Source organism: Mirounga angustirostris, unplaced genomic scaffold (assembly GCF_029215605.1).
Source record: "Mirounga angustirostris isolate CCGP_5_RB_7025 unplaced genomic scaffold, mMirAng1.0.hap1 SCAF_5, whole genome shotgun sequence".
In the NCBI taxonomy this organism is placed as follows: Eukaryota; Metazoa; Chordata; class Mammalia; order Carnivora; family Phocidae; genus Mirounga; species Mirounga angustirostris.
In genome coordinates, this window is record NW_026991713.1 from 97,467,911 (window position 1) to 97,478,941 (window position 11,031).

Sequence of the window (11,031 nt, forward strand, 5' to 3'; positions counted from 1 at the left end):
CCCCTTCCTTTCACCCTTTTGGTGCTCCCCATGGTGCCCAGCATGGTGGCCAAGATGCATCAGGCAAGGCAAGAGGCCCTCTTAAAGTAACACTTCTGTTCAGTGGCCAAGAGAAACATCTAACAAATGTGTTATTTTTTTTTAAAGGCCCCTTATAAATTCCAAAGAAAGTATTACTAAGGATCTGCTGTCTATTTTATTTCTCCTGGTATCTGGACCAATTAAAAACAAGATGTGGAAAAAAAAATGCTGAGGCTCTCACTGAGCAGGAGGGACTCGGAGGACAGAAGTGGACAGTAGATGGCAGTCTGTCCCTGTGTCAGAAGTGGTCACAGAGACAGTAGCTATGCATGGAGGCTACAGGGAGAAGTGGTGAGCTTCACACAGATGCACCTCCCCTGTCTGTGCGGACTGAAGCCAGGAGCAGGGAGACTTCTGAAAAGCACACCTGTGAGCACACACCCTTACACATCTACCAAGCCCCAACACCTGGACAACAGGCACCTGCCCCAAACTCTCCCCATGAAGAACCATGGGGAACACACCTCCCAGTGCGCTCTGGGTATCCACCGCCAGAGCTTTGGTGGAGCATCGGGAACTCGAGGATGAGAAAGCCACTGCCCTGCAGGAGGGAAGAGTGTTTTGACCAAGAGGATTCCCAATCATCATTCACACTAAAAAACAACACTCTGGTCAGGAGCCCTGCACTTGACCTTCCATGCTCACATTGCTCCTCCCTGGAGCATAATGATGGAACCCCTGTCTCCCTCACCAGCTCCTGTATCCTCAAGGTCAGGGGTGAGGCACTGACCTGCATCTTTTCCAACATCTAGCACAGGGCCTGATACTTAGCAGCAACCAACACGATGTTTATCGAATAACCGTTACACATGTATTTTCCAAGCGTCTAGAGATGTATTGTCCTAATTCGTATACAGTGACACCCAACTCACCTGTGACCAAGAGCCCAAATTTGCAGAAGAGCTTGGCAGACTAAAACATGGGGTGGGGAGTCTGTGAGGGGAGCAGGAACAGCCTTTCCCAGTGAGCAGGCAGTGAGCATCATGACCTCAGCCTTGGGACAGGCCAAAAGGAGACACAGAGAACACAGCTCTGGACCCTCAGCCAGGCGCGTCACCTCTCTGAGCCTGGCTCTTAGCGTTGCACGGTCTTGCCTCACAGATGACCTGTCATGCACTCATTCACCGACACACTTCTGTAGCAAACACTGCTCAAGGTGTTGGGGGACACAAAGATGAAAAGTCTAGATCCTTTCTACGCAGAACTCGCATTCTAGTGAAAAGTAGAAATGCAAATGAAACTCAGGCTGCTAAGTGCTATAACCCAGGGAGGCTGGGGAGGGAGGCACGGGCTCTCGGGGGGAATGCAGGGAGGCTTCCCAGAGAAGGTAATGGTGGAGCAAAGATGTGAAGGATGACTTCCATATCCTTGGTGAGGAGGGAGGGGAGGGCATTCTAAAGACAGAACATATCCTCCAGGGCGATCTCAAATTCAAGAACAGATATATATTTCTGCCACTCATGACATCTTGTAACCAGAGGACATTTCTCTTTACATTTAAGCCATATCCCCTTATGGATCCAGCCATCCAGGTTCTTCTACTAATCCCCAATTCCCACAATAAAGGATGAGGCAGGAAAGACTTCAGGGATCACCAAAGCTAGTAGTCCTCAACTCTCTCACTTAACACCTGAACAAAGTGAAACCTGGTGTGGCTTAGGGAACCCTGAAAATTGCACAGTTCATCTCTGCTGGAGTTAAGGGTGGAGTCTGGTCTTCTTGCTCCAAGCTCAGGATCCTTCTGATTGAGCTTACTGAATTCTGCTACCCACAGACAGTTTTAGCCCATATAAACCTCTCCCTATGCTCCCAACTTCCAATCCAAGATCTGCCACAAATCTGGCAAGGTTGCTTCTTCAGCACTTTATAAACATACACTCATCCATATGTTCAATAACTTATCTGGCATCACATAACTTAATTCCCTCCTCCACCCCCTCCACGTTTCTGCACATAAGTCCTGCAGGCCAGCAGGGATACCTGGAAATCTCAGGCATGGGCCGCAGTGAGGCTTAGGGAGCGGCAGAATCACAGAATATGTGAACTGTCACAACTGGTGGGGTCTTTTGACCTTCTAGCGAGTCCAGTCCACTCCTTTTCCACAAGGGGAAACAGAGACCCAAGGAAGGAGAGTGATTTGCTCAAGGTCACGCAGCTAGTTTGAGTTCTTTGCCAGGAGAGATGGTGCAAGCTGTTTCAGGTAGAAGCTAGGTGTCAGGAGAGCTTGGCTCCTCCCCAATTGTGGGACATGCTTGTTGGCATGCAGGTGATTCCCAGAGCTGCATTCTCCTCCAGGACCCAGTGGAAGCAAGGGACATGCCCTATGAACCACCCAGAGTAGCAAGTCTGCTAGACACAGTATGAAAATAATCGCAGACTACAAACGTGATACATATTCCCTAAGGGATAATTTAGAGCCTGTGGGGGAGGATATTTTTTAATTCTAGGGTCTGAGACCTAGAAAGAGAAGGAAGGGGGCAATACATTGCAGACCTGGCTCCATAAATAAATAAATAATAAAAGGGCTATGTCCTTTTATACAGAAAAAAAAGCACCACCCCATGTGAAAAGGTATTTTAAATAAAATAAACATATATTTTTGAGCACCCACAATCTCACAGGCCTTAGGTTAGTGTTCTATAGTTATCTGCACATTGTAAATATCTTTCAGCAACAGAACAAAGTCATTCTCATTAGTTGCCTTGAAGATGTAGTGAGAGTGGTGATGGGGAAATCAGCGGAGGGAGAAAGAAGAATAAGAACCTCCAGTCACAGCCTTCAGAGATGGCAACATGCACTCCAAGCACCCCTCTCGTTTCCCTACTTCCGGTACTGCTCAGAGAGGGGCATGAGGCAGGCAAGTGCCAGGGCTGGGGGTCTCCAACTGCTCTGCATCAAACAGAGCCTGGGGATCCCAGTCCTTAGCAGCAACCCTTCCCCCAAACTTTCAGCAAGAAATCTACATCCACTTTAGCCCTGGTGTAAATGGAGGGAGTTCCCGAGCCTATTAGGGAAGACCATTTTCCAAATTCTAAAGGACCCTCGTGTTCTCCATGCAGATTCTCTTTTACTTTGATTCTGTGCAACCCTCATCGCAGGACTCAAGAATGCTGGGACCTACCACCTCTCGTGGGCGTGTGGATCAAAAACAGATGTCCAGCTCCAATATTATAGAGTTTACAAGGAAGCAATTGTGGCTTAAATAAATACCCCCATTCTGGAAGGGCAGATTCCCTTGTCAACAGAACGGGAAGTGAAGGGGGAGGGCCGATGGGAGCTAAGACAGATCTGACACATGCTTGCCAGCAGGTGGCTAAAAAGCCTCAACATTTGTCTTGCACATGAAAATGAACCTTCCAGTGGAGCAGGTCACCCTGTGGGGTGACAAACTTTGCAGAGGCCTACCAAACAATCTCTCATCTGGATGACATCACAGAAGGCAGAAAACACAATCTGACTGGCAGTTGATGGATGGACTTGGGATGGCCACAGGCTTCAGGATAGAAAGTCAGCACATCAACATCTAGTTTTGTAACTGTAAACATATCCCTCAATGTCAGGTAACCTCAGTCTTCCCATCTGGAAATGAGATTATCCTGGCCATTGAGATAATGCCATGCAATATTTGTAATAATGCCTGGTACCCAGTAAGTACTCAAATATTAACTATCATCAGCATCATTATCATCATCAATCATCTTAAAGGTGGGTACTTGTCCTAGTCAGAAACACTGACACTAAAAGGCACTCGTGTAGAAACTGATGATTAGCATCAGGCCTAACCGAAAGCCAAACCCAACCCCTCTCAACTCTGTATGCACTGTGCAGGGTAAGCCAACTTCACGAGCATTCTTGGCCAAAACAAAACACTATGGCAAATTCTTTGCATGCCTTTCTGCCTTTGACTAAGCCATTCCCCAAAGATAAAAAGCGGGAGTTCATTTAGGGTGTGCCAAGATGCACTCTAAGCAAGGCACGGATTGTGTAGGAGGATGGGGCCACTGTAGAATCCCAGGATGGTGGAACTGGAATGGGACTTTGAGATCTTCTGAATCAACCTCCTCATTTACAGATGGGTAAATCAAGGCCTAGCGAGAACGCCACGAGGCACATAACAACGGTGACAGAGTTAGTGACAGAGCTCAGTCTCAAGAGTGATCCCCTACCTCCAAGTCAGCAGGCTTTCTGCTGCCTTGTGCTGCCTGCCATTACCTCACTGGACTGAGATCTTTTGAGATCAGTAAGCTACTGTTTACTCCTACAGCTCTGGCCTTAAATGAACAGGAACCTTAAGATTTTCAAAAATCCCTGACTGAACAAATCCATAAAAGAACTGGGTCTTTTCTAAAAAATGCTGTCAAAAAAGTGAGCAATCACAACAGACCACACCAAATTTCACTTCAATATCTGTCCTTTCTCCAGCTAAATCACACTTATACTCAGAGAGGTTTGTCCTATGAGGATGCCTAGAGCCATAGCCAGCCTCTGGCAGTTCCCAGTTAAGACTGCTTAAGAAGGACCACGGCATAGATGAGGACATGAAACAGCCAATGCATTCTGATTATCCAGGGGTGCATGCACTCTCTAGCTCCTTGGCTTTTTAAGGTAGAATGAAAGGCTGAGTTACAGAAAACTATGAACAACAAAAAATGCTTTAAAGATCTTGGGCTATCTACATGGGCTTTCACACATTCTAAAGTGAGTTATCTGTAAGGTGTACCTTTGCCCAGCCTTTGTCTTAATAGAAATCTGTCCAGGCAAGAGCAAGATACCATCTATGCTGGCCTCATACTTCTTAAAAGTTCACACATCTTTATATACGAATGATCTTAAAGAAGCTGCTACCAACTTTTCCCACAAGCTGGTCCTTCTGCAAGAAGCAATACGATGATTGTCTAATCTGAGCCAGGCAGCCATATACCTCCCACCCATGACATAAGCTCTGCAAATGCCTTCTGCCCACCCAGGGCCACTCCGGAGCTCACGTGTCCCCCAGCACGCACACACATATCCCGTGCTCCTCTCTCGCTCTGCACACGTCTGGCCATGCACAAAGTACATCCACAGATCTTATCAGCAGCACCACACGGGGCTTACGCTTGTCTCCAGCAGAAGATTTGGTCCCTCTCCAACGGCCTCGATTTTAAATACAACTAAACCTAAAACCCTAGCAACGGTCATTAGTTCAACATCTCCACCACCAGAAACTGCCTGCCTCATTAAAGAGTAAAACAGCAGCTGGTAAGGTCTCCAGGCAGGGTGGTAGGTTTTAAAGATCTTCTGTGTCAGCCTGACTCCCCTCTCTTCCTTCAGCCAACTTGTGGATTTACATTCCCACTGGTTGGGGCCAGAGCACTGGAACTGCTCAGGAAAAGGTCTGGAGAAGCCTGGAGCAGAAGCCGCCACTCCGTTAGTCGTCTTGAATGGAGGGGAAGTGGAGAGGCCTGAACATCTGATCCATCTGGGAGTGGAATTGCAGGGATGGGAAATGTTATGTAATTAAACTCTGCTGGCCTGTCCCGCCTGGGGAATGTGAGACCCATCAGCAGTGACCTCTTCCAATCAACTTAATTGGCCCAATCTCGCCAAGAAAAGCAACAGAATTGGTTTAGTGCCTCATGGAAATAGCTTAGCTCCTGACTATTTATGGCCACTGAACTCAAGGATGGGAGCCTGACTCTGAGCCAGGAGTTGACAGCGCGTGCTGACTGCTGGGAGGACTTGGAGGCTTCAGTGGATTCCCGTGCGTCTCTGAGCCTCCATTTCTGTCTCTGGGGGAAGGCGCTGGAACAACGTGCTGCGTCGGGCGCATGGCACTCCGCAAACCCAAAGCCTCTAACCAGGCAGGCTCTTGCCTCCAAGGACCCACGATCTAGAGAAAAACAGACCTTCACAGCAACCCAGGATGCCTGGACTTTGCTCCTCTTTTATTCAAATATGCCAAGGGCCATCACCATTTCCTCTGTTTCCTAAGTCACGTTTCTTTTAGTGTCGTGGTCTACATAGCTCATGTTAAGGAACAGGCAAATGTCTCTGATAATTAAGAACATTGATTTGGGGGTCACCTTTCTTCGGAATAGTTCAAGGACCTTTTATGAATACAGATTCCCATCAACTGCAATCTAGGGTAGGTTGCCTTTGTTTATTGGGTGAGTAAACTGAGGCAGTTATAGAAGTTCTTTTTGCACAGTGTGTGAACAGTAGACATGCAGTGGGTGTTAAGACTATTTTGCCAACTTGGGAAGGGGTACAGATCCCATTTTTACTGTGGTTCACAGACATGACAGCGCCTATATTCAACAAGATTTCATCTCTGAGTAAAACTTTTGTATCCCTAAGCACACAAAGTTTTGGGGAAAAAGAAGAGTGAACTTTTCTCTTCATTGAGCCATTACTGAGATTCGGACATTCTCCCAAAGTCACACTGCCCCGGAGGGGCACAGCTGAACTAGAATCAAGGCATTCCCACCATCTTCAGAAATATGTGCCACCGGATCTGCTGACCAATAGTCCAAGCCTTTATCAACTTTCTCTTACGTGGATGAATTTCACCTAAAAATGAGATGGGACCTCAAAATGACACAGCTCCGATGTCATAAAATTAAAAATGTCAGGAGTCAAATAAAGTCTCCCCAAAGATATGCCCTTGCATGATTAGAACCTAATTAATGAGGTTCCCTATCACCTGGTCCAGGTAAGCAGGTATGTGTAGCCAAAAGCACACCCTCCTCCTGCTCTGATGCACTGACCTCACTAGCTGTCTTAAGGTAAGAACACCACCAACTCCACCTTTCCTTCATTCCCCAGATGCTCCCGGAAGCCTACAGCTCTTGTTCTATGTATACCTTTTATACTTAAAATACACAACTGAGCATCCAAGACCATTTTCATCTTTCCTCAGGCACACAGAATTCCTGCAAAAACATACGCCCTACCCCCTCACGAGGGCCAGAACATATATGCCTCCTACCCTCAGGCTAGCTTTCTCTCAGTTACTTAACCTCAGCCTCACAGTGTGCGCATGCGTGCGTGTGCTTAGCACATACACGCACACTGGGTTAGCTGTACGCTCACAGCCCAGAAAACATCAAAGGTGAACAAACACTCCCAACCTGCACGCTCCCTGATCCCAGCTTCTCCCTCACCAGCTCCACATATCAAGTCTCATTCCTGCTAGTGAGTCCTGCACATTCCCAGAAACTCAATTCTCCAATGTATCAGGACCTGCATTCTGATCTGAATTGCAGCACCTGCCCCGAATCGCCAGCCCACACCCCCTACAAGAAACAGTAACACCCTTCAGCTGCCTCTCCAACACACAAAACCATACATCGTCCCTCTCTTTATGTCCCCTTTTTACATAACCACAGATACATTTCAAGTCAGCTTCCCTTTGGTCCCCAAGATCCATAAACATTTCTAGAAACTGAATTATAGTTCTTGAAGAAACCTCAACTAGCATCCAGCTCTCTTCGTTCCTCTTGGCAAAACTGCAGCAGTCAGCTGAGTCCGAGAAGGAATTTTTCCAGGGCACTGTGCCATGCTCCAGTACCCAGCAATGGACTCAGCATCCCGTAGGCATTCCATAAATTTTAATTAATAATCAATATTAACTGGTGACAATGAATTCCTTTATTAAATAAGCAACCCATCATCCAACATAATATAACACGCGTCTCTGCCACCAGGCATGCAAAATATATTCCTCCACTGGCTCCAATCTTAAGTAGACCTTCTCCCCGATCCTCACCTAGTGCCAATGCATGGGACTTTTCCCCTTAAATGTACACCCCTCATTCTAAGCCTTCTCCAATTCCTTCCTCTCTGAGGAGGTAGGGAGAGGGAGAAGGCATAAACCAACCCAGCATCCTTCTTTGCAAATGCCTTGTTTCTCCATAATGAGTGTCTGAGCCCACTTTCCTATCCCCTGCATACCCCAATGCCATCCCAGCCAAATTTCCCAAAGCACACTCTTAAAGTTCACACTCTGCTCTCCACAGATAGTCCCCCCACCCCACATATCCCTTTGGTATCCTCAGGAGCCCAACCTTCCAGACACGTCCACCTTTGGCTCCTACACACAGCCACCCTCCCACGCCACGCCCACTCCATGTATCTGTGCAGGCATGCACAAGCCATCTGTCTTCAACACACTGTACCTCTCCTCCTGCTCAGACACCCTTCACAGGCACAGATTTCTCATTAGCTACACCTATGTTCCCACATGCTCTCATCTCCTGCCAGTCACACATATGCCCATCCAACAGACTCCTCAGAAACAAGCACCTCCACTGCACACAGAGCAGGGTGGAGCTCCAGCTCTCTGGCCACCCGCAGTACACGCACCCTGGTTTGGAGACTCCTTCCCTGACCACACAGAGCACCCAAGGGGCCTGGATCTCCCTCCATAGGAAAGCAGACCCCATTCACACAGAACCAGATCCTCTACTTCCACCTCCAATCCAGTCCTTACCAACGCAAAATCTCACACTCTCCTTGCTGCAGGCCCACAGACTCCCTATTTTCCTCCAACATTGTTCACAGAGCCTTTCTTTTCATCTCCCCCAACTCCCAACACCATACCCAGGTCTAAGTGTCTGAGCCCAAGGCAGAGGCGGTTGGATTTTGTCCCCTGAATTCTACCCCTCAACTTCCTTTGTGCGACATGTCAGGAAGGAATTGGGGGCTGGAGGGGAGCAAGCTGAATATACTGGAGAATTTCTGAGTGTAGGGAAAACAGAACGGATTGCAAAGTTCCCTCTATGTTACAACTTTCTCCCCTCCTGACGTTTAGGGCAGAGGGCTTAGATATTTTTCTTGCTCTCTGTTCTGGAGGGTGGGAGAGGGCATCTCTTTATGAAAAAGCAAGTCGTCCAGCATATTCTCTAATCGGTGAGTTACAAACAAGAGGCTCCAGGAGGGACACCCACCTCCGTTTAGGCCACCGCTCCCAGCTCCCGCCCTCATCTCTTCTCACACATAAACAAGTCCCCCTGAGCGCGGTGTCCCACGTCTCCTGCTGTGAGCCCGCCGCTCAGGCTGTGGCCAGGCTGCGCCTCCCCTCTGACTCTGAACCTGCCAACCGCCGTCAGAGGTCGGAAGGAGGCGGTCTAGGTCGGTGTTTTCCTCCACCTGGAGTGCCCCCAGACACGGCGGGGGCGGGGGAGGGGGTGCTCCTTACCAGTTGGCAGCCCCCACCCGGTTCGGCGCGAGGGTCTCAGCGCCATGCATTTGAAGCGCAGCTGAGGAACACAGCAGCCAAACTCCCCCCCACCCCCCACCCCGCAAAACAGCAGCGCCTCCTCTCCCGGCACCCACTTGTGCCCGAAAGCAACAGAGTCCCCTCCCCCACCCTAACCCCTCCTTTCCCGAACCTTCAACTCCCAAGCGTCCCAGATTTCATTTGGAGTGTGAGCAGCGCTTTGGGGCACTGGGGTAATTTGGCCCACTCAGGGTCTTTCTGACTCCAACCTAGCTCTGCCGGTCCCTGGTCTCCCAGCCTTCCCGCACCTCTGCCTCAAATTCCTAGAGCTGGCCTGGAGAAACCCCGAGGAATTCCCCAGGGACGGCCGGGCCAGCGTGCCTGCCGCTCCCCCGCGGGGTCCCAGATGCGCGGGCTGCGCGCGGAGCTCCAACATCTGCGCAGAGACCCAGGGTGGGGTAGCCACGGGGTGGGCGCTGGCCACCACAAGCCCGGGGTGCGTGGCCGTTGCGGAGAAAAGCTTTCGGAAGAGGCAGGGTACTCCAGGACAGGTACGCCGCGCAAGGCGAGGAGTTGCAACTCCCCAAACTGGGAAGCCAGCGTCCAGGTCCGCAGCTCCGAGTCCCCTCCCCCGGCCCACTCCCGGGCCGGGGGAGGGGGACGCGTGCGGGGAACCCCGCGGTGTGGGGAGCGGGGCGCCGAGCGCGTGCCGGGGAACAGCGGCGGCACGCTCCCATCTTCCCCGCGCGGGATCTGTCTGCCACCCCCTTTTGTTACAGGATGCGCGGGGAGCCCTCTCTTGCAGGAGCAGACGCGTGTGTTGGTTGGGGGTTGGGGGGCGGTTCTGCTGAATCCCTTTGCTGCCCTTCCGTCGTTCCTATTTCCCCTCGCCTCCGCCCCCATTTCCAATCCAGGTCCCTTAAACCTGATCACTTCCCAGATATTGGGCGGTTTTTCCGGTAGCCAAGGGACGGGAGAAGAGGTGGGGAGGAGTGTCTGTGTGTGTGTTTGTGGTGGGGAGGGGGTGGCTGCGGTAGCGCCTCGGCCTGGGCAGATCCCAGCGCAAACTTCGGGGAAGGCACAAGCCCGGGAAAGTGAGTGAGTGCGGCGCTACGGGGGTGGGGGCGGGGTGCAGAGTTGGGGACCCCCGCGCTAGTCCACAGGAAAATCTCCCCACTCAGCCCCCCACCATGGAACCTGCCCACCCAACGTGCCCGCCTCCTCTTACCGTGGCAGAAGTAACCATGGCATCCGTGTGACTGTTTCCAGGGACGTCGACATGAAGAGAAAGGTGGACGCGAGCTCGGTCATTCAAAGTCTCCCCCACCCCGCCGCCGCCACTACCCAGCAGGGGAAAAAAAAAGAGAAGAAGAAAGAAAGAAAGGAAAGGGAAGAAAGTAGTTGCGCCGGGCTCTCTCGCGGGGCCGCGCGCGGAGCTGCTCGGTAGGGAGAGGAGCCTTCAACTCTGAGTCCCGTGAACATAATCTGCGCGGTTATAACCAGCCAACCCGGCCAGATGGCTCCGCGCTCAACGCCTTAACCCCTTCAGCGCCGCGCCGTCCGCCCCCGCTCCCGGCCGCCGCGCGTCTCGCCCGCCCGCGCCCCTGCGCCCCTGCGGCTTGGGGCTGGGGGACCAGTGGGGCTACGGGGTCATTTCTCCTAGCCTGTCTTAAAGAAAAACATCAAAAACTTCCAAATTAATAATATACTTCAGTATCCCCCTTTTAGAGATCCAGGAAAAAAACGAA

The 11,031-nt window shown here is 50.7% G+C and overlaps 1 protein-coding gene across 1 annotated transcript in view; it reads right to left on the reverse strand.

Moving 5' to 3' along the window:
• The window catches only part of NTF3 (neurotrophin 3), a 67,381-nt gene extending 56,646 nt beyond the window's left edge, over positions 1 to 10,735 (reverse strand). Inside the window, exon 1 of the mRNA XM_045874020.3 lies at positions 10,512 to 10,735. Coding sequence (XP_045729976.1) covers positions 10,512 to 10,529 — 18 coding nt within the window. The 5' untranslated portion in view covers positions 10,530 to 10,735. The remainder of the gene's footprint in view (positions 1 to 10,511) is intronic.
• Positions 10,736 to 11,031: the final 296 nt, after the last annotated feature.